We start from the raw sequence: 24,938 nt of genomic DNA on the forward strand, positions 1-24,938 counted from the left end.
ACTGACCATTTCCCTAGAAACAAAGCTGTGCCTTGGGTGGTTGCCCTTCTGGAGTGAAAAGCCTGCCAGAGCTATTCCCTGAGGGAAATCCTTAGTTCTGCCTCAATACCCAAAAGAAGCGGAGCAGTAATGGAATCACATTTCTACCTGGATATATACTTCAGCCCTCCAGTATGCTTTGATGTAATGGTTACGTAAAGGAGGGGCAAATTTTCATGACCTTATTCTCACAGCTTCCTACAATAAAAAATATATATATAAAGCAATCAGACAATACATTTTGATGTGAAAAGACTAAGGAATATTTACAAATCACTTCTACTTTATCTTTGTTCACTACAAAGAACTAAATTCAGGAGGCAAAAAATAGATTTTGCATGTGATTTACACACCTGATGTTCTCACCATATCAAAAAACATGACTTAAGAGCTTTCTCATTCTAACTGTAATTTATTTTCTTCTAAAACCTGCAACACAAACCCTATCACAAATGCCAACCCTTAGGAATAAAGGTAGGAGAAAAAAAATGTTGATTTAATATAAACCCTAGAAAACTTTGACTATTTATCAGTATCAACTGCTAATTCTTTTTGCAATGATACAGGCCATTGTTTGAAAATCTCTGGCTTTTCATATGTTTTTTTTCCTTTGCAAAGTTTAAAAAAAAAGGAGGGAGATAAAGTCTATATAATTTTAGCACGACAGTCAATCTTTCCAGGCATGGTCTGACATACCAGATAAGATCAGGAACCAGTGGTGTTCTCTGCTAGGAAAAATGTTCTTTCAAAAATATGAATGTGATGCAAGATAGCTTCGATAGCCTTCAATTTAATCTTTCAATATGGATTTACAGTTCTGCAGTATTGACTTATGTCCTATACAGAATAGAATTCAGGCAACTCCTGAAGATGTCCATTTCCCTTTCTTTGAAGTGTGCCTTAATGACCGCTTGCCTTTAGAAAGCTATTCCTCTCTATGGAAAGCTAACCAACACACCCAATTTTTTATTCCTGCTTTGTGAAATCCTCCTGTGAAACAAAACAGATTATGAAACTAGCTCAGGAAAAATCACAAGTTACCACCATGAATAGCATTCCATTTGCCTGTCTCTTCTCATCCTAGCACATTCCTGTGACCAGGACAGAAAAAAACCCACTCAGACAATCATGTGCCTCACTGAACAGACCCCAGATGATCCACTGGAGGCTGCGAGAAATGAGGAAGGAAGAGGAGGAAATCTTTATTCCAACAGGAGTTGAATAGCATGAAAATAAAAGCCAAACAGGATTTTTAAGGTAAGGTAAGCATTTTGCACAAGAAGACTGTGTCTGAGGTTAAGATATTCCTTAGACTAAAACGGAAGTCACTAATGAATATCCTTTCATACCCCAAACCACCACCTCCAAAGTCTTTCTTCATTTATCATCCAAGAGATCGCTTTTCAGCCTTATAACCATATAGAATCTATACTAACCAATGTAGTGAGTTTCTTAGTAATTCTACTATCCAACCAGCCAGAAAGATGTTATAAGTTAAACCTTCGTGAATGATTAACATCAGACACCAAAAACTTGGCTGCCTTTATTACTTACTCCATCAAGCTCATGAATGAAAGCCCCTACTTATTTATTTTATAATCACTCATCCAACTTCTAAAACTTAGGTAAGTACCTTTTTAATACTGCATTTTTTCTCTCTTTAACCATTAACTTTCATAAAAGGCAGTAAGTAAATATCTGTGGCCTCAAAAGACTAGCCACAAAAAAGAAAAAAAAAAAAACAAGACTAGTCCCTTGCCTCCTAACATACTTATTACATGGCTTATTCAGTTCTACTAACAGCATAAATGAAAAGTACTCTCTAGGATATGGTTCTAAAAATGTAAACCAGGAAAGTCTACTGAAAACAGAAACACACACAAAGAAGTTGTGAATCCTGCAACTCTACAAACTTTTGGCAGAAGAGAAAACAAAATGCAAAAAAACATTAGCAAGGGAAAACATGTTAAAGGTTTTCAACATCATTTTCAGTTACAAAGAAACTGCCTACCTAAAACCACATCAGGAAAAGCCAGAGAGAGAGTGAAATTTATAACCAGAAAAATTTAATATGAAGTCATTGTACTCACTGTCTGATGAGTTCTGTCACAGTAACGCAGCCCAAAATAATCTATCTCCACAAGGTTTATGTGTCGGAATACGTGGTCAAGGACAACAGAACCTTTCGTTGACTTCTGCAAAAATAATTCACAGTTTTACTTTTTTAACAAGGTGTCTTCTCTTTCTCAGTGGGACATGGGCACAGCTCTCATCTTCTATTAGCTTTGCCCACAGTGTAAGTGATTTTAGTGGCCCACAGCTCCCTCTTTAAGGTTTGCCTCAATTACAAAGAAAAATAGGGTTTCAAGTAAAGTGTATCCAAGAAATTGCTTTGTAAAACGATTTTTAAATTGTAGTGGGTTTTTAATTAATATAAGCTTCTTTTCTTAAGGGACCGTAAATTATCTTCAGGACAAAATTCTTCTCTTAATAAAGATAATCTTTTATATGAAAAGCATCTAATGAATTTATCAGACACCACTCACTTTGGTTAAAATCCCACAGTTCTTTCACTTTAAAAAGCAATTTTCACCTCCAGCATCATTCTCACAACTAACACAGAAGATAGACAGAATTAAAATGACAATAGCCAATGCTTTTATTTTTAATCCTCAACTACTAAACCCATAGACTAAAGCTGCCAAAGTTAATGTTCTGAAAAGCCCTTGTGAAGAAATTTTACTTTATCTCTTTCATATGAGCACAGACGTAAAGAGAACATTTCCCCTGGCTGCTTTGTAAGATCTAATATATTAAGATCTAAAATATTAAATAGCAATTATCACACATATAAGGTAAACATTTAATCAGCAAGCACTACTCCACATATGACATTAATCTTGAAAATAATCCATTTCAGTGCTCTCTGTACAGATACAGACTTTTCCTTTCTTTTGCCCCTCATTGGCAGGTACAACAGGGTAGTTAAGAGAAATCCCCAAGAAGTGACACATTGTGTTAAGGAAGTAAGGCTTTGTTCAGTTGAATTTTTCCCCAGAGAATTACCATTCTGTGCTTGCTCATATATGGAGGGTACTCAAAACTGCACTGCTCTTAGAAAATGAATCTGTAATGTAAGGGAAATGTTTTGCTTAAATGTATTATAAAATGGATGATAAGAGGTGATAAAAGTACCCACTGGGAGAAAAGAGCTCTTGTTACAAAACCCATAGGTATTTTTGTTTTCCTCTAAATTACCTTCATTAAACTTAATTGGTGTCTTTTTCAAAATCCATTGGATGATTTATAAACAAAAGCACTTCCATGATGGATCTTTGGTTTGGGACATGTTCTCCAATAATAACAATGCCACATCCAGTAAATGATTCTTTGTGCTCATGTACTTAGGTGTTTAGCTAGGGTACAAATCTGGAAGCAAAATTACTCTTTCTAAGGATACACATACTTAACATTACAATGGACACTGCCAAAAAGACCATTACAACTTCTTCAATGGAAGTATGTTTCCCCTTTGCCAACATTTGGCTGAGCAAAATTTTCCCCATCTGATTGAGCAAAACAGGGGAGAGGGTAACTGTTCTAATTTGCATTTTCCATATACTTACAAAAGCAAGTGTTCCATCATCTGCTTACTAACCAATTGCATTTTCTAGCATCTGGGTTAGGCCTGCTCTAACCCGAGGTATATGAGCAAATTCTCCTTACTTTGTATATTTAGTTCTTCATTCTGTCTGGAAATTATTTTTGTGCTTGGGATAAGGGCCTAATTTTGTTTCCAAATGGATAGACAACAGCACCACTATTTACTGAATAGGTCATGATTACTTTTTTGATATGATAAAAACTTCATCATCTACTAAAGTAGTCCTTATTCTATCCCATGGATTATTCCTTAACCAATCCTCAATGATTTTAATGACTTCAATTTTAATGTAATGTATTGGTATCCATCATTCTTTTCCAAACTGTCTTTGCAAATTCTTATACATTTTTCTCTACTGGAGGAAGTTTAGAACCAGATTGCTAATTATTTTTTAAGTTTTTATTTTAATTCCAGTAGTTAACATACAGTGTTAAACTCCTTTCAAGTAGACAATATAGTAATCCAACAGTTCCATATCACCTGATGCTCATCATGAGCAGTGTACTCCTTAATCCCCATCACCTATTTCACCCACCCACCCCCACCTCCCCTCTGATAACCCTCAGTTTGTTCTCTATAATAGAGTCTGTTTCTTTTTTTTTTTTTAATGTTTATTTTGAGAGAGAGAGAGCATGCACAAAAGTGAGCAGAGGAGGGGCAGACAGAGAGGGAGAGAGAGAATTCCAAGTAGGCTCTGCACCATCTGCAGAGAGCCCAACACGAGGCTTGATCCCACAGAACTGTGAGATCATGACCTGAGCTAAAATCAAGAGTCAAACACTTGATTGATTAGCCACCCAGGTGCCCCTGATTGAGTCTATTTCTTGATTTTCTTATTTTCTTCCTTTGCTGGTTTGTTTCTTAGATTCCACACATGAGTGAAATCATATAGTATTTGTCTTTCTCTTATTTCACTTAGCATAATACTATCTAGCTCCATCCATGTTGTTACAAATGGCAAAATTACATTCTTTTCATGGTTAATATTGCAGTGTGTGTGTGTGTGTGTGTGTGGGTGGGTGTGTGTGGGTGGGTGTGTGTGGGTGGGTGTTCTTTATCCATTCATCAATTGATGGACACATGGGCTGTTTCCATAGTTTGGCTGTTGTAAATAATGATGTTATAAACAGAGGGGTGCATGTATCCCTCTGAATTAGTGTTTTTGTATTCTTTGGGTAAATACCCAGCAGTGTGATTGCTGCATCATAGAGTAGTTCTATTTTTAACTTTTTGAGGAACCTCTATACTGTTTTCCACAGTGGCTGCGCCAGTTTGCATCTTTACCAATAGTGCAAGGGAGTTCCCCTTCCTCCATACCCTCGCCAATACCTGTTGTTTCTTATGTATTTTATTTTAGCCATTCTGACAGGTGTGAGGTGGTATCTGATTGTAGGTTTGATTTATATTCCCCTGATGTGTCTGTTGGCCATCTATATGTATTCTTCAGAGAAATGTCTGTTCATGTCTTCTACCTATTTTTTAACTGAACTGCTTTGCTGGAGTTGTGTAAGTTATTTATATATTTTGGATACTAACCCTTTATCAGATATGTCATTTGCAAATACCTTCTCCCATTCCATAGGTTGCCTTTTAGTTTTGTTGACTGTTTCCTTCACTGTGCAGAAGCTTTTTATTTTGATGAAGTCCCAATAGATTATTTTTGCTTTTGTTTCCCTTGCCTGAGAAGATGTACCTAGAAAGAAGCTGCTACAGTGGTTGTCAGTTGTTACTACCTGTGCTCTCCTCTAAGATTTTGATAGTTTTTGGTCTCACATTTAGGTCTTTCATCAATTTTGAGTTTACTTTTATGCATCGTTTAAGAAAGTGGTCCAGTTTCATTCATTTGCACGTTTCTAATTTTCCCAACACCATTTGCTGAAGAGACTGTCTTTTGCTCATTGCATATTCTTTCCTGCTTTACTGAAGATTAACTGGCCATATAATTATGGGTCAATTTCTGGAATTTCTATTCTGTTCCACTGATCTATGTGTCTATTTTTGTGCCAGTACCATACTGTTTAGATTACTATAGCTTTGTAATATAACTTGAGGTCCAGAATTGTGATGCCTCCAGCTTTGCCTTGCTTTGCTTTTTCAAGATTGCTTTGACTATTCAGGGTCTTTTGTGGTTCCATACAAATTTTAGGATTCTTTGTTCTAGTTCTGTAAAAAATGCTGTTGGTATTTTGATAGGGATTGAATTAAATGTGTAGACTGCTTTGGGTAGTATGGACATGTTAACAATATTTGTTCTTCCAATCCATGAGCGTGGAATTTCTTTCCATTTCCTTGTGTCACCTTCAACTTCTTTCACCAGTGTTTTATAGTTTTCAGACTATAGGTCTTTTACCTCTTTAGTTAGGTTTATTCCTAGATATCTTATTTTGGGTGCAATTAAAATTTTTTTTTCTTAATTTCTCTTTCTGCTGCTTCATTATTAGTGCACAGAAATGCAACATATTTCTGTACACTGATTTTATGTCCTATGGCTTTACTAAATTCATTTATCAGTTCTAGCAGGTTTTTTTGGTGGACTCTTTAGGGTTTTCTATATATAGTATCACATCATCTGCCAATAGTGAAACTTTCACTTCTTCCTTACCGATTTGGATTTCTTTTTGTTGTCTGATTGCTGTGGCTAGGACTTCCAGTACTATGTTGAATAAAAAGGTGTGAGTAGACATCCTTGTCTTGTTCCTGACCTTAGGGAAAAAGCTCTCAGTTGTTCCCCATTAAGGATGATGTTCAGCTTGCTAATTTAATAAACAATTCTGTAGGGGGGTTTGCATGGAATTAAATTGAATTGACAGACTAGATGACTTGGGGAGTGAAAAAAAGTGAAACCTATATGGTTTTATTTTATGTCCTTCAAGGAAGTTTTATACTTGTTTTCATGTTGGTATTATAAAATTCTACTCAGGCACTGTGGCAAACAGAGTTTATAAAGTTCCCCTCTCCCCCTAAAAATAAATCCTGTTCTAATCCCTGGATCTGGTAAAATAAACTGTCATTACTATAACTGTGTTATGTTATAGATCACAGTTGGCCTTAATATCAAGAGATCATTAGAGGGGATCTGACCTAACCACATGCACTCTAACAAGCAAAGCACTTTCTCCAGCAAAAGACTAAGGCATAAGGGAAGTAAGTCAAAGATTTTTCAAAGCAGAAGAAAAACTCCACAGGTCCTTGCCAATTGAAAGACAGAGGGAGCACCTAAGACAGAAATGCTAGCAGCCTCAAGCTGCTTAGAGTAGGACCCAAGTAATAAAATGGGAACCTGAGTATTACAGCCACAAGAACTGGCTTTAGCTAATAACCTGAGTTTAGAAGCAGATTCTGCCCCAGAGCCTTCATACTAGTGCCCAGCCAACCAACACCTTGATTTTAGCCTTCTGAGATCAAGTACAGAACCCAGCCATGCTATCCTGGATTTATGACCTACAAAATCATGAGATAATAAATGGTAATATACTTAAGCTACTAACTTTTAGAAATTTTTTATGCAGCAATGGAACTAACATGGGCGTATTCTTATCTATTTTTTAGGTTTATTGTTGTTACACTATACTTTCTGATTTCTAATATATAATCAATAGCCAAGCAAATAATTCTTCTTATTGGTCTATTTCACAGCCATCTTGCTAAACATGTATCAGTGAAAAGAATTGTCTGTGGAATCTTTTTAGGTAACATTTACTACAAATAGTAAGTGTTCTAGTTCCTTCTTTTCAAAATTCCTCCTCCATACTTCTTTCTTTTTCTTACTGCATTAGCTGGGGCCTCAATAGAAGGATAACTGATAGTTGTGAGAACAATAATCCCAATCTTCTTCCTGACTTTAATGCAATTGCTTCTAAAATTTCATTACTAAGTATACTTGTGCTACATAGCCCTTGTAGATACCCTTTATCAAATAGAAGGTTCCTTTTATTCCTGATTTCTGGTCTTTTTGTTCGTGTTTTGTTTTGTCTTGATTTTTAATTAAAAATGAGTGATAATTTTATCATGTCATTTTGGAAATCTGAAAGGACAAAAATCATGTAATCATCTAGGAGTTACATTAAAAGTTCTAATGTCAAATATTCTTTTTTTTTAATTTTTTTTAACATTTATTTATTTTTGAGACAGAGAGAGACAGAGCATGAACAGGGGAGGGGCAGAGAGAGAGGGAGACACAGAATCTGAAACAGGCTCCAGGCTCTGAGCTGTCAGCACAGAGCCCGACGCGGGGCTCGAACTCACGGACGGTGAGATCATGACCTGAGCCGAAGTCGGACGCTTAACCGACCAAGCCACCCAGGCACCCCTAATGTCAAATATTCTTAATAAATAATTTCCCAGTATAGTTCTTTTGTTGTAGGTATATAATACCAAACCCCTCCCTATTTGAAAAGACTCCTGCACGATGTGAGTCTTGGTAGAGGCAGGAAATAGACTCCATACCACAACTCCTGGCAGCTGAGCCACAGCACATGACCTGGTTTCAGCCAAGGACTCTGACTTCTGAGCAAGTAACGCAAAGACAAAGAATTGAAAATTCATTCATGGCAGTGGCTCCCAGTGGTAGGGTGTCCCATAGCAGAGGCACCCGGAAGTGAAATCAAATGGGATGAGGAGCAGTGGTGACTGATTCCCATGCCAGGTTTCCCAGCATTCTTGAGGTACTAAATAGGAGCAGCCAGGCAATCCACCAGCGTCCCTTCCCTTGCCCCATGGGAACACTGATTATGTACATTTGGACCTAAGAGCCATGTCAGGGTCCTCAATAAAAATCCTCAGAGTACAGAAAATTGGGTCGAATCGTACCTAAAAATATCGTGAACACCAACAGTTTATCGTAGGAACAGAAGCATAACAGGCAGATTTCCTGGTTGCCAACAGTAGTAGTTAACTCTAAGTGACCAGGAAAGGAAATCACTGCAAAGATACTGGTTTTCTCACCTCCTCTGTGGCATCACTCTCATGGTTGCTTGCATCTTCTCCTAATCCCAATACAGCCACAATTGCTAAGCATGGAGCAACCTTTCTTCCATTATCATCTCCCTCCCATAGTCCTCCTGCCATGTTCTGGGCTCCAGTTTTCATCTACAGTTGTTTCACATTGCCTTTTGCTTCAGGAATTTTGTTTTGTTTTGTTTTGTTGTTTTGTAATTTCTGGCTGACTGAGATCCGCCTTCTTTATTTTCCAGGCTGCTGTGGAAAATGCGCACATTATCTGTCCTCTTCAAAATATTTCTGGAAGGCCGACATACAAACCTAGTGTTCCATCTTGATCTAATCTCTCCTCTGGATCCTTTGTTCTCTCTGGACATGGACAGAGTCACTAGAGCAAGCAGAAGCACACAACTCCCCCTATATCCTCAATCCCAAGCAGGTGAAGAAGGGCTTCGAGAACAGAAGAGGAACAAATTATGCTTGAGATCACAGCACGGAAATGGGGCAGAGTTTTTAGAGAAAATACATGTACATATACATAAATATATATAAACCAAGGCTGTCTTTATGCCTGTATGGAAACTAACATTCCATGAGAAATGTTAGCTTTTTCATACACATGATCTATTATTAAAGCATAAATAATAGTCTGCTAATGAAGCATATACACAAAAGCACGCTTGGAAAACCTGCTTAGCAATTTGGAAAGTATATGGAAATAGCAGAAGTTTCATGCACAGAAGGAATCACCATTTTCCAAAACTATCACTCCAAAAATACCAGAACTGTAACGGTTTTGCATTTATAGAATCTGGTGCTTACAATTCTTTACAAATATCATCCTTTAGCTCTTTGTCATCCTCTACAGAGAAACCACAAGGAAAATAGGCAGTGTTACACAATGAATCCAGAGCTGACCTAAGAACAAACACGTTATCCCATGATTCCCTCTACAGATTTCTGTATGTTGTATGTCTACCTGTAAACATGGAGCAGAGGCAGATGAGCCTCAAAGATATTATATTTCTGTTACTAACTCAAGCACACACGTACATGAAAACCTCTTAACTTCTCATCTCTCATACTGTAATATGACAAGACTCAAAAAGCGTGCGTGCTAGCAGACAATTAGCTACTAGGGTAGGGGGTATGCATCACCAGCTCACATTTCTGCCAGTCCTGCCCTGAGTCCTTCCAATCACTCTGTCTGTCCACTGTCCCCTGTCACCCTGTTTCAATTTGTATTCCATTATTTATGCCTCCTGCTCTTAGGGATAATTGCACTTTTCATGTGGATTCTTCAGAGATTGCCTGTGGGTTGTATTTTGCAGTTCAGATTGGTAGTCTTCAAGTTCAGAAGCAATCATTCTTGAATAAAGAAACTGAGAACTGACAGAGAATGGACATGAGAGCCAAAGTAAGACCTAGAAGTACACTGGGCCAGGAACAGGCCAGTTGCAGGATTTATTACTAGAAAAGAATGAGTACATACCATCAAGGATATTATGAAAGAAGCATAGGACTTCAAATATCTACTGAGTACCCATTACATGTCAGCAAATGATTAATTTCCAGAAGATGGAAAAAGCATGCTAACAAATGCCAGAAAAAAAGATGCATCCAGAATATAATACAAAGAACCTCCATGGGGTAAGCAGTTGGTTGCCCTATCAGAACCCTGAAGAAGTCATGGGAACATGGAGTGATAGAAATTTCTAGAAAGTGAGACAAGGAAGGACTTGATCATCATCAGCTTTTTTACATATTTGAGTAGTTACGATGCACACATTTTACTTGCATTAAAATATTTTTTCAAAGAAAAAATATGCCAAGTAGAAACTAGTCATTCATTACTTTTTTTTTCTCACAGAGATAGTTGTTTTGTGGATTTGGCTCATGCACTGTGAGGCGCTAAGGAAAATACACACAGACAAAATAGGGGTATGGTGTTTAGCTGTCAATTTGTTGACCATATTTACAGATAAATAATTCATGCTCCCTATTTACCCCCAAAAAAGTTACTATAAGACTTTTTAATCTGAAATTTTCCTAAGCTCTTTGGGCAGGGAACCCTTATCATTACGGGCCATGATATACCAGCATGGAGGCTACATGTCCCCGAGTCCTTAAAATGCTGAAGCACTGGGGACTTCACTTCTAAGTCAGATGGTTAGTTTAAGTTTAAGGAAAAAAATTTTTAGCTTTACTTCTTTCAGTACTTGGCAAAAGAAAAAAAAAAGAGGAGGGGGGTTAAGAATGGGATTGTGTTTAGCAAAATCAGTTTTTTCTGACCATTTCTGGGAAAAATCTCTACCAAAATGAGGAAATCATCAAGAGGCTAGAAAATAAGATATAACTGCAATCATAGCACTTAGCAGTATGTCCAAGTACGTTTAAAAAGATGAGTAAGTTACAATGTTGTCTTCTACCTACAATGGCTCTCCACTAGCGAGACTTGAGAGAATGAGCTGTGTGTGGCAACACAATTCTCAGGAAAGGAATTCCTGAGGGCTCCTCGGGCGTTGGCTTGCCTGAGCTGTTCTCTATACAGGATACCGTTCTTGCTCTGGCACCATCAAAACCCCACTTAATCCTTCAAGATCCAGTTCAAATGCCACCTTCTCCATGAAGCCTGTCCTTATCTCCTCAACCTCATTACGACCTCTGCCTCCACTCAACCTCTTATTTTTGCCTGCCTCTGAGACTTAACACTATTTTCTTTATTGAAGCTATTATATACTTCTCTTAACTTTTCTACTAATATTTAGACATTTTGAAAGCAGGTGTTAAGGAGCATACACCACTTCCTTTCCATGCAGTTCAATAATTTACACATGGTAAGAACTCCCTAAAAATTCTCTGAATACCAAGAGCCAGCAAACAAGGTAGAGAGAGATGCAATACTGGAAATATGGTAGCCTGTGAATTAAACCTCGATTCCTGTCCGTTGTCAAGATTTCCATTTTCCTGACCAGTCAGAGCGATGAAAGCAAAAAGAAAGATGGATGGATTCATTTATCCTGACCTCAGTATACCGAGTCAAAGCTACACAGTTTACTTTTACTTAAACATTTGTTTCAGTGTTATGTAATTCCAACAAACTCAATGGACTCTAAACAGCATTTAAGTAATAAGTCTTTAAAAAAATTTTTTCTCATGTTTATTTTTGAGAGAGAGACAGAGTCCGAGCAGGGGATGGGCAGAGAGAAAGGGAAACACAGAATCCAAAGCAGGCTCCAGGCTCTGAGCTGTCAGCACAGAGCCCGATGCGGGGCTCCAACTCACAAACCATGAGGTCATGACCTGAGCCAAAATCAGATGCTTAACCACTGAGCCACCCACGCACCCCAAGAAATAAGTCTTATATCTGAAATCTGTAAGATCTGAAAAAATACAGTGGTCTTATAGTAAGTTGTAATATATAAAAGTTATATAGAGATATATAATTTTCTTTATGCGATAAAATCTGACAGGATTTTTGTTTTTTATCATAAGGAAATCAGAAGAGATTGGATAGGAGACAGTAGGAAGAAAAGAAGCATCTGACTTTTCCAACTTCATTCAGAAAATTTTTATTTAATGTTACAAGATATTAATTTACTTTTCAAATGACAGTAAATGCCTGTGACATATTTCTGGATTGTGAATTAGATGCCACTTAAATCTCAGCAAATAGAGATAGAATTACTTTTATTACTGACACACTAGCAGCATTATGGCAAGAACAGAGCTACAAAAGGCTTATAATCTTGAGAAAGAATCCCAAATAGGACAAGTTTATTTGAAAATACCATCAGGGAAGCTTTCAACCAGAACAAAGAATTCTTCGAATGAGTAATAACACCTTTACAGATTAACATGACATTACAAACCAGAAAGGCAGGTTTTTACCAGCTGCACAGAATGATAACTATTACATTTGAGTTTACTCCTTCACAAAGGAGGAATGAACCCGTTAAAAAATTCTTTAATGTTATGCCTTTAAAAATTCACTATTTCTTATTTAGTGTCTTTAACATAATAGATTCCAAGTTCTGTGAGAAAACAAAAATGACGGTAAACATTTTTAGCACAGGCCTGTTAGGATAAGGCAAAATAGAGGCACAGAGTAGAGATTCCTCAGGCACCAATGGTAATTTCTTCTCAGACCAAGTATTGTTAACAACCATCTGCTGGTTTTTTACTACATTACTTTCATCCTCTAGGTGAGGAATATATAAATAAAACACTTTATTTTAAGCTTATTTATTTATTTTTGAGAGAGAGCATGTGCACAAGTGGGAAAAGGTCAGAGAGAATCCCAAGGAGGCTCCATGCCGTCAGCACAGAGCCTGGTGCAGGGCTCAATCTCACCAACCATGAGGTGATGACCTGAGTTGAAACCAAGAGTTGGACACTCAACCGACTGAGCCACCCAGGCAACTAAAAAGAAACAAACAAACAAAAAAACCCATTTAGTCATTTTTTTAAAAAAGCAAAATGTTTGGGGCACCTGGGTGGCTCAGTCAGTTAAGTCAGTTCGGCTCAGGTGGTGATTTCATGGCTCAGATGGTGATTTCATGGTTCATGAGTTAGATCGGGTCCTGTACTGACAGTTCAAAGCCCAGAGTCTGCTTCGGATTCTGTGTCTCCCTCTATCTCTCTGCCCTTGCCCCACTTGTGCACTCCCTCTCTCAAAAATAAATAAGTAAACATTAAAAAAAAAAAAAAAACAATGAAATGTATGGGGACGCCTGGGTTGCTCAGTTGCTTAAGCATCTGACTTTGGCTCAGGTTATGATTTCATGACTCGTGAGTTCTAGCCCCGTGTCAGGCTCTGTGCTGACAGCTCAGAGCCTGGAGCCTGCTTCGGGTTCTGTCTCCATCTCTCTCTGTCCCTCCCCCACTCACTCACACACACATACACACACACACACACATGCTCTCTCGCTCTCTCTCTCTCTCTCTCTCTCTCTCATATAAATAAACATACAAAATTTTTTTTTTTTAAGTAAAATGTTTGAGGCCCCTGGGTGGTTCAGTCAGTTAAGCACCTGACTTTGGCTCAGGTCATGAACTCACAGTTCATGGGTTCGAGCCCCGCTTCGGGCTCTGTGCTGACAGCTCAAAGCCTGGAGCCTGCTTTGGATTCTGTGTCCTTCCCCCACTTGTGCTCGCTTGCGCTCTCTCTCTCTCTCTCTCTCTCTCTCTCTCAAAAATAAATAAACATTAAAAAAATTTATTTTAAGTAAAATGTTTTTCAAAGTGCTATTTTTCATATGTGTGTTCATACTGATTAACTTCTTCTCATACTTATCTAACATTTTAGCCATCTATTACTGTGTAGCAAATCACCTCAAAACTTAGTGGCTTCATGCAAGAATTTGCTCATGATTCTGCAATTTGGGCAGGGCTCAGAAGGGAAAGCTAGTGTCTGTTCCATCTGGTGTTGGCTGGAGAGGTTCACTTGGGCTCCAGAACCCATGATGGCTTCATTCACATATTGATACCTCAGCTGGGCTGAGCAATGGCTGGAGGCTGGCTTGGTCTCTGTCCTTCTCCTCAGTGTCTCTCCTAACTTCGGGTCTCTCGCCTCAGAAGTATAGTCTGACTTTCCGTAATGACTGAGGGCTCCGAGAAAGCAAGAGCAGAAGCTGCCAAGTTTCTTCAGGCCCAGACCCAGCAAACCATCACTCATGCTACACTCTGTCAGTCAAGTCATAGGGTCAGTCATAGGGTCAGCCCAGATGGAGAAAGAAGATAACCACACTCCAGCTCTTGATAAGAGGAGTAACATGAGCACATAGGGAGTGATTGAAAGAATTACTGGTGGCCATCTTTGCTGACAAACTACCACATCTCACTCCCTGATTTTCCTCTCTAAACCTATTATATTCTTTATGATGTTTTTCTTCTGCTCAACTCATCTTTAAGGAAAGAGAGTAAATCTTGAGCATCGACATTTACAGAACATGGTAAATGCTTTCATACACTTAGTTTCATTTCATCCCCTCCACAAGAGCTGTGTGAACTTGGCATGTTTATTCCCATTTTACAAATGAGATTACAGATGTTGGGAGAGGATAAGCGGTTTGGCTATTTCACACAGAAATAAATGGTAAAGGCAGGATTCCAATCCAGGAATATCAGACTCAAAAATCTCTGTTCATTCTCTTACACCCCAGGTTCTCAAAGTGTGGCCTGAGGATCCCTGCGAAGACTTAGAGACCTTTCCAGCAGTCCATGAGTCAAACCTGTATTGCCAGTAATTTGTTATTTATCAGTTTTTCTCTCTCAAGTATACAATTTTCTAGAGATTACATGGCATATGATCTTGCAACAATGTATAAGGCAGATATGAGAAGCAGCTGTCTTCTATTAAACTAGATATTTAAAAAAGCAAATAGGGGCACCTGGGTGGCTCTGCTAAGTGTCAGACTCCTGATGTAGGTTCAGGTCATGATCTCATGATTCATGAGATGGAGTCCCATGTTGGGCTCTGTGCTAACAGCTTGGGATTATCTCTCTCCCTCTTTCTCTGCCCCTCCCTGGCTCACATTCTCTCTCTCCCTCTCCCTCTCCCACTCCCTCTCCCTCTCCCTCCCTCCCTCTTTCTCTCTCAAAATAAATAATAAGCTTTAAAAACAAAGAAAAAATAAATTTAAAAATTTAAAAATAGATATTAAAGAATGCAAAAATCTAAGAACAATGTCACTCTCTTCTCACCTAAAATTGTCTTGTTTTGGAAAATACAACCATTTTCATAAAAACATTATTTACACTAACATGTGATGAGTTTCTTTTAAATGAATTAGTTCTTAATTTATCGGTTTTAACTTACAATACAGTAAATATACATAGAGATAACCCTCATAGACAAAGTTCTTTCAGGTCCTCAGTAATTTTAAAGCATGTAAGGTGGGGAACCTGGGCGGCTCAGTCAGTTAAGGGTCTGACTCTTGGTTTCAGCTCAGGTCATGATCTCACAGTTTGTGGGATGGAGCCCCTCATAGGGCTTTGCACTGACAAGGTGAAGCCTGCTTGAGATTATCCCTCTCTTCCTCTCTCTCTTCCCCTCACCCCCCACCCCATGTATGCTCGCTCGCTCTCTCTCTCAAAATAAATTTTAAAAATAAATAAAAACTAAAAAAAAATAAAGCATGTAAAGAAATCCTGAGACAAAAAATCTTGGAAACAGGTACATACTGTAATAAAGGATGCATTCTTGATGACACATAGATTGTGCTGTAAAACAGACTGTGCTCTTGATTCTTATATATCGGGAGATACAGGCTTGCAGATGAGGAAACTGGGACCCAAGAGATGAGTGAGGTGCCCACAGGTCACAGGGCTAGTTCCCTGAAGTTCTAGGAATAGAACCAATGCCACATAATTGCCACTGAACAAACATTTGCTTCTTAGTTTCTTATAAATTTTGTTGGAACAGGAGTTCACAAAAATCTTGTAATAAAACCAAAAGAAAAAACAAGCAGTCTACAAGGAAGTTCACAGATCAAATAATAGCAGCATTCTTTGCCAACAGAAATCCGAATTCCCAGAGTGGAGAGCTGTTTCAAACCTAACATAAAGCATAGTTTTTAGATTCATCAAATTTGCATTAAAAAAAATTAAGTCCCAATAAGCAGAAATGCCTGTAACACAAGTTAGATTTTTATCTTTCTCCTTTATGTCTTGGACACCTTCTAAAGGTTTCAAATTCATGAATGTTATGAATTTCAAAAATTAATTTTTCTAAATACGCTGTGGTATCCTGAAATAGATGCTAGAACCAAAAAGAGGACATTAGTGGAAAAACTTGAAATCCAAAGACAATCCACAGTTTAGTTACTAGTACTGTATACAGTGTATTGACTGTATGATTTCCTGGTTTTGACAAATATAAGATGATTAAGATACTGACATCAGGGGAAACTGAGTGAAGGGTGTTCAGAAAATCTCTTACTCTTCGCAATTCTTCTGTAAATATGATTTGAAATTTAACCGTTGAGCTAAAAAAAATTCACAGTTAATAAAGAGAACCCTAAAGTGAATGAAAACTGTCAATCTAGTCTATTTATTACAGGTCAAAGAGTAAACTCAACAGTGAAACACTGGGCAATATAAGACATTTCACAACCAACGTCTTTTTTTTTTCTTTAAGAAAAATGGATTATATATCTTCAAAAGGAAAACCTTGAGGATTCATTAATAACCTTGATTTAGGACATTTAAGTGATTACTTTTAAGCTCATAAACTTTATAGAACAGGAGAACATGTGTTAAGCCAAAGATCTGGGTTTTATAAATATAATCCCTCATTTAAGATATAATCATTTAAACTTTAATTTGAATGATGAAAAGACTGTTTCAAAACTTTAAATGTACTGTGTTCATTATTAACAATTATTAACAATATTTTGTATAGAAAGAAGGGTTAGCTTTTAAAAACCTGTCCATCTCATGCTCAGTTTTTTCCAAATATGGTGCAGTGAAGATTGCTGCCAACTTGTTGACTCTCTTTCCATCAAGAGGCAGGTCTAATTCTGCTCCTTCATTCTGGCCTAGCCTATGACCACTTTCACTGATACGGTATTGTGCAAGTGTTGCTAAGCCAGTTCCAAGGTAGCTTTTAAAACTGACTGCTTCCTCACTGGTGTCTTGGAACTCTTGACAACCATGAAAGAAGTCTAACCACCCAGATCAAGAGACCATGTGGCAAGATCCTGAGACTATCAAAGAAGGAGTGGGGTTCAGCTGGGCCCACCTTTTGATGTCCTGCCAAGACCCCAGGCCTGTGAACAAAGACGTCCAGAACAGCACAACTGCCTGGTCAATACCAACAAGTGTCCCCAGTCAACACCACAAGGAGAAAAATTGTCCAGCCAAGCCTTGCTCAATGTCCTGACCTACAAAACATGAGACATACTAAAGTGGCTATTGCTTCAAGCCACTCAACTTTGGGTAGTCTGTTATACAACTAAACAATGGTAAAACTCAGTTGTTCTCAGCCTAGAAATGCAGATCTCCATGAAGAGTGGTCAAAGCATACACCCAACACTCTATTACTTGTGTCATCCCATTATAGGTTAGATAGGTAAAACACGTACATTAGATAGGAGAGCCTCAAAAACTCCTGGTTAAAAGCTATTGTGTACCCACCTTCAACCTGCCTGCACTGTAGCCCCTCTTTCCACCTTTGCTTCTGGCATATCTTGAAGCTTATCCCTGAGTGCCATGGCACTAGCTTGTTATCTGGAACTCTTAAGAGTCTCCATTGTTATCATAATAAATATTTGGTTTTCTTTTTTTTTTATTATTTATTTTTTGAGAGAGGGAACGTGCGAGCAGGGGAGGGAGGGAGAGAGGAGGAGGAGGAGGAGGAGGAGGAGGAGGAGGAGGAGGAGGAGGAGAGAGAGAATGAATCCCAAGCAGGCTCCATGCTGCCCATGCAGAGCCCGATGCGGGGCTCGAACCCACCAGCCATGAGATTGTGACCTGAGCTGAAGTCGGACGCTTCACCAACCGAGCCACCCAGGCGCCCCAATATTTGATTTTCTTAACTAGAAATTCCCATTTGGTACTAATGTTTTTTTTCTTTCCTAAGTGGTGCTCCCTCTGGGTAAGACACAGCACATGTTCCCAGACTCCTGTGTTGTTTCAATATATTATCATGATCAAGGCCTTATTTTGCTGGAATTTTTTTCAGGATTGGGAAGAGGAATTTGTTTTTTGTCTTGTATAAAATCCACCCATATAATACAAAAATTCTTACCATTCCTTTTTTCTTCAAATGTAAGCAAGTGAACAAAGTGCTGTAAAATATAAACTCCCTCACACAAAACACAATATATGTTCAGTAGAGCAGGCCACCTTTCTTCAGTCAGATGATAACTCCATGGCAACTGAGGCACACATGCTGCTGTGAATCCACAGTACAATGACAAGTGTGGTATCAGACTTAAAATGCAGGGCCCCACGTGAATGATTTTTTTTGCTTTCATCTCTTTAACAGAGGCGCCTAAGATATCACTTCTGTCTTTTTTCCCTTCTTGCTTGAGTACTTGCAAATTTCAGTTGAAAAGCCACAAAGGTCCCTTCCTCTTCCTCAGTACTTATTAGAGATGGACAGCAGATCAGGGCTGAACAAGGTGGTTATATGGCGGGGTTGGAGATTGAGCCAAACAAGCATCTGGGCGAGGATAGCTGCTGAGGAGGGCAGTGGCCGTGCAAGTTGGGAGATTGGTTATACACTGAGGGATGAAGCAATAAGTACATTTATTGAGAAAAATACAAGACAGGTTTCTCCAGTTAGAGAAGAGAAAGGAGAAAACAAGAATGAATATGCTTTGGACATGGAGGTACTGGTTTGAGTACCTGATTTAATATGTTTAGGTAAATACAGGTATTTATACACATATACTTCAGCCTTTTAGGTCTGTGTGCCAAGAGGGCATGGGAGTAGTGATACCTCAGCAGTAATGACCACATCTAGTATCCATATCTTTCGTTTCTAAATACTATTATCCCCCTTCACCAAGAATACAGATGAATTCAAGACTGAGACAGGAAAGTAAACAGCCCAAAATAATTTTTGGTACGAAAAAAGGAAAGGAGTTCTCAAAGAATGAGGGGGACCTTTCCAAAGAACATAGGAGCTAAAATGAAGGGACTCTGGTCAAATCTTGAATAATGTGAGCAACAAAATAAAGGAAAGGATTGGATTATAACACCAAGAAGAATCCACATTAATATAAATATAAAAATGAATGAATAAATAAATAAATAAATAGAGGAGAAGGTGCTTCCTTATAGTAAAATGTCAATTAATAAACAGAAGGAACAACAGAATTAGATGATGATCATCACAGGTATAACTGATTCAGTGAAGAATCATCAGTAATATGAAAACACATGGGTGAAAGTCAGAGGAATGGGATAGTTACCAGGTCTCAGAATATCTCCCCACAAAATACTTATTCACTACAAAGGATGAAGAAACATCACAATGGAAAAACCTGACAGCTTCTGCCTTAAACAAACCATCAAAGTTAATTTCGCATTTTTCCTGCCAAAAGTACTTAACAACCTGAATTTAATAATGAGGAAGCATCAGACAAGCCCAAACTGAGAGCCGTTGTACAAAATACTCAGCCTTTTGAAAAATAATAAGGTCATGAACGTACTAACTGCTCTAGATTGAAGGAGAGATACACAACATGATAATAAAATTCAAAGAATAATCTGGATTGGATGCTTTTGCTCTAAAGGACAAAACAGAGACAAGAGACAACACTTACATGGGGACTGTGGTTTCAGTGGCCATATTGCACCTCATTTCCTCACATGGAGACAGGTGTACCCTGATTATGCAGCAGACGGCGCTTGTTTGTGGGTAACAAGCACTAACACATTCAGGGATGATGAGTCTCAGGCTTTCAACTTACAAATAATTCAGTATGAGAGAGAAAATGATAAAGCCTTTACTGTAAAATGTTAACACCTGAATTTGTGTGTTGAATGGTACATAAGAGCTCTCTGCATTGTTCTTGCAACTCTTCTTTAAGTTTGAAATTACTTCCAAATACAAAGTTCAAGAAAAGATCTTGTCCTCTCCCATGTGAGGCACCCCAAAAGCACCAGACCAGTCACTCTTCCACCCAACAGAACACTTCTCGGTCCCCCAGTGCCTCTTCCCATCCTTGCTTGGCTCTAGGTCCTCTTCTTCAGGGATCAGAGGGAGGCAGAAATGTGTGGGAAAAGTGGAAGGATACAGTTGCGAAGGCCCTACACGTCGGTAGTCCATATTCTATAGAGTTCTGCTCCGAGTATGGGTTTTATGACACTTTATAACTCTGCCCCATAAAAGCCCCCAAAGTGACCCAAGAAACATTTCACTTAAGCCATTTCAATATTTACAACTATTCTTACTCTTTCTCTTATGCGAAGATATTTTTCCTACACCAGAGTAATTCAGAATTGCAGCAGTCTTGGAACAAGCAGCTGGCATGTCCTCCCCTTAAGGGTCTATTTTCCCTCCTGAACAATTCACTGGAAATAGCCTGGGAAGTGAAACATAAGAGCCCAAGAAGCAGAGAGGTTGAAGGAGACCAGTCTGAGTCCAGGGTCAAGTAGGGACAGAACAAGCCGCTTGCTCAATCTTTGTGTCCTTCTAAGCAGTTAACATAAAGGCCATAAATTGGAAGACCATGTTTTGTTCACTAGAAGATAGTGATATGAGAAGTCAGGAAATAGTACAAATGCCTCCTCTAGCAGCTCCAAGCACAAGGCAAAAATCAGCTGGGGCATCCCCTCAGCTACCCTGTTGTGTGGGAATGAGCTCTCCAGGTTATCAATCCACTGCACTCCCTGGCCTGTGAGGGCACCCAAGTTGTACCTCTACATTAACACTAACAGAAAAGCTTAAGTGACCTAAAGTTTCCCAAGAGGTTTTGAGAGGAAGAGTTACAAGAGTTAATTACAGATCACACAAACTTCAGAGTGCTGTCATCTCACTAGTAGCAGTTTGGATACATATGAAATTCATAATTATAAGCTAGATTATATCAGGGTGCTAGATGAAGAGACAGTTCAAAAAGCTTGGGTGCGCCTGGGTGGCTCAGTCAGTTGAGTATCCTACTCTTGATTTTGGCTCAGGTCATGATCTCAGGGTCGTGGGATCCAGCCCACGTTGGGCTCCATGCTGCCATGGAACCTGCTTAAGATTCTCATATTCTCTCCCCGCCCCCCTCCCTCCCTCCCTCCTTCTGCCCCTCCCTCCTTCTGCCCCTCTCTCCCTTGCCCCCAGGGAAAAAACAAAAAGCTTGGGAACAGAACAGAGAGGTGATAGCAGAGGAATCAGAAAACCTACGAGAAGGAGATGCTCTTCTGGATCAGAAGATGGATGGGCATGAGACACTAATGGGCATGGAAGTCAAGAGACCATGAGAAGATGACAACCACAAGGCATACTGCTGACCTGCTTTTCTTCCCACCTTCTCCACAGCAACACAATGACCAAGGTAAGCATTTTGTGCAAGGGACACATTCCTTAAGGAATCTCACAATCCAAAACTCATTTCCCCACAGGAATAAAAGAAAAGCATGGGATGCTCTCTTAAGGCACATAAATCTACAATGATTGCCTAAATTAGTACTTTGGTTTATGAAAAAAAAATACTGCATTATTATCTATAATATTTGCACAATGCAGTCTCCTGAATTAACAGTACATCTTACCATGATGATTTTTAGCTACTTTGCTGTTTATCACATCTAACTTCTGCTTCAAGTTACGGATTTATGGGAGCATTTCTCTTATGGCCCTACATATCACAGACAAAGGAATACTTGAGAGGCATCTTTTTCTCAAAATAAAAAGAGCTTTTTGAAATATAACAGCAAATAAGAAAATAACAGCATAGTATTTGCTAAAATTTACTGAAGTTCCAACACACAGGGGTTTTCAACTGATATGAAATAAAGATGGCATACATATTTTTTTTGGCAGCTAAAGCAGCTCAAGGGGTGGCTGTACAATAAACACTCAGCTTCCCAACTTTAAAATTACATCATTTTTTATGAAATTTCTTTAATTTGGGGGAAATTCCAAATTTAAAAAATTAAGTGAGGCTTTGTTAATATTTTCATTATGCCGTAGTATTTCAAGGTCACATAAGCCAGAATCCTATAAAATAATAAAATTGGTAATGCTGACATTCATTGGTACACATTAGTAGTTTATATATACTAACTCACTTAACCCTCACAGCAGCCCTAGGATATGGGAGATAATAATATCTAACACTTATTATTTCTGTGTGCCAGGCGATGTTCTAAGAGCACTGCATCTTTCCATAGATGTGATATTCATTTATTTCTCATATCATTTCAAGGAAATGGGTGTCATTCTTTTCCTCATTTTATTTTATTTTTTAACGTTTATTTATTTTTGAGGCAGAGAGAGACAGAGCATGAGCAGAGGAGGAGCAGAGAGAGAGGGAGACACAGAATCTGAAACAGGCTCCAGGCTCTAAGCTGTCAGCACAGAGCCCGACGCGGGGCTCGAACCCACGGACCGTGAGATCATGACCTGAGCCGAAGTTGGCCACTTAACCGACTGAGCCACACAGGCGCCCCTCTTTTCCTCATTTTAAAGACAAGATCATTGGAACCCATGGGTTAAGTAATTTCCCCAAGAACACAGACAATAAATGACAGAGTCAGGATTAAAACTCAGGCTTTCTGCATCTAGAAGCTGGGCTCCAAAATGCTCTCATACTGTACCAAGAGAGCTAGAGAATGAGTATGAGGCCAGAGTGCTCTTAAAACTCCTAGGCATTTTAAATTTTTTTTTTTTCAACATTTTTAATTTATTTTTGGGACAGAGAGAGACAGAGCATGAACGGGGGAGGGGCAGAGAGAGAGGGAGACACAGAATCGGAAACAGGCTCCAGGCTCCAAGCCATCAGCCCAGAGCCTGACGCGGGGCTCGAACTCACAGACCGTGAGATCGTGACCTGGCTGAAGTCGGACGCTTAACTGACTGCGCCACCCAGGCGCCCCTACTAGGCATTTTAAAAGCACTCTTCCTTTTTCCCCAGACAAGGACCCACTTGAGTTAACCACAGATTTTAAAGCTCCCTGAAGTGGCCCAGTCAGAAATCTAAGTTTGTTGGGGCACCTGGGTGGCTCAGCTGGTTAAGCATCTGACTCTTGGTTTTGGCTCAGGTCATAATCTCATGGTTTGTGGGTTCAAGCCCCGCATTGGGCTCCATGCTGTCAGTGTGGAGTCTGCTTTGGATTCTCTCTCTCTCCCTCTGGTCCTCTCCCACTTGTTCTCTCTCTCTCAAAATAAATAAATTCTAAAAAAATCTAAGTACTTGAGAAGACACTGTGGCTGGTCCCTGGAGGGACTATCTGAACCCAACACCAGCAGACCTCTAGAGTCACTATACTGGTGAGCTAAACAGCTCCTAAAGACCAAGTGGTCTCCTTCCCACTCTTCAGATGATGGGACCCAGTCTGATGTTTTATACTCATCCACTATAACACACAGACTCTTATTTCTTCCAGTATTTAATGATTTACCACTGCCCAAGAGTCCTCTCAGCCTGCTGAGAAGAACTCATTAAAAGACAAAGAACAGTAACATCCCATGTAAGGGGTCTCAGCCACTTCAATGAGGAAAACCACGATGAATAACCAGAAATAGTGTTGTCTCTATTTATCTATGAAAAAGACAAAAGAAAACAGAAGGGGAGAAAGCAATGAGGACTTTCAAGGAGATAAACACACACCAAAAAAAGGCTTTCTAAAGCCAAATAACATGACTTCTAAAGTTAAAATTTCAATAGACAAATGGAAAAGGCATGGCCACTACTAAGAACAGTCAGTGTCCTCAGGGTGCCTGGGTGGCTCAGTAAGTTAAGCATCCAACTTTGGCTCAGGTCTGATCTCATTGTTCTTAAGTTTGAGCCCCACATCGGGTTCTGTGCTGACAGCTCAGGGCCTGGAGCCCACTTCAGATTCTGTGTCTCCCTCTCTCTCTGACCCTCCCCCACTTGTACTCTATGTGTGTGTCTCTCTCTCAAAAATAAACATTTAAAAAAATTTGTTTTAAAAACATTCAGTGTCCTCAAAGATCAAACAGATATTGTAAGTAAAAATATGTGACATGGAAGACATAATGAGAAGACAGAACATGCACAAAACAGGTTTTCTTCAAACAGAAACAGTAACAGAGAAGAAATTATTAGAAGGGGAGGGGGGTGGGGACAAAACAAAAGAAAAGCTCCCTGAGCTGAAAAAAGGAATAAGGACTCCCAAACAAGCTCAGACAACATTAATGAGGAAACAAAAGACATGTGCCTAGACTTGTAAAATATTTAAACAGAGAAGGAAAATCATCTGCAACCACACATCCTAGTATGTGCATTAACATGACTTCACTATTTCAGCAAACTCTTACCCAGGAAGATGAAGTTTCACATAATTTTACTTTTTGTTTCAAAAACTTTCCAAAATCCCATTCATCTGATAAATAGCTCAACTAATCCTTACTCAAGTAAATACTCCTTACTTAGCTCACCGATCTTATTTTGTCAAAAATTTTGTCTAATTCCATGTCCTTGCACTTAACAATCTGTCTCAAACCAAACCCTAGCAAATTCTTCATCTCTGTCCTCCCTCCTCTGAAATGTTCAAGGTCATTACCTACCTTACTGCAGTAAGCAGTCAACTTGACTTTGCTTTATCTATAGATTACTCTGCAGTCTTGTGAGTCAGCAGAGACTCTAAAGATTATATAGTTATTCAAACA

The 24,938-nt window shown here is 38.9% G+C and overlaps 1 protein-coding gene across 2 annotated transcripts in view; it reads right to left on the minus strand.

Annotated features, from left to right (window-relative positions):
- EPB41L4A (erythrocyte membrane protein band 4.1 like 4A) overlaps positions 1-24,938 on the minus strand; it is a 252,970-nt gene that overhangs the window by 138,459 nt on the left and 89,573 nt on the right. For both annotated transcript variants that reach the window (XM_042991272.1, XM_042991268.1), the window contains exon 3: positions 2,130-2,234. In XM_042991272.1, the coding sequence (XP_042847206.1) occupies positions 2,130-2,234 (105 nt within the window). The remainder of the gene's footprint in view (positions 1-2,129; positions 2,235-24,938) is intronic.

This window comes from Panthera tigris, chromosome A1 (genome assembly GCF_018350195.1).
Source record: "Panthera tigris isolate Pti1 chromosome A1, P.tigris_Pti1_mat1.1, whole genome shotgun sequence".
In the NCBI taxonomy this organism is placed as follows: Eukaryota; Metazoa; Chordata; class Mammalia; order Carnivora; family Felidae; genus Panthera; species Panthera tigris.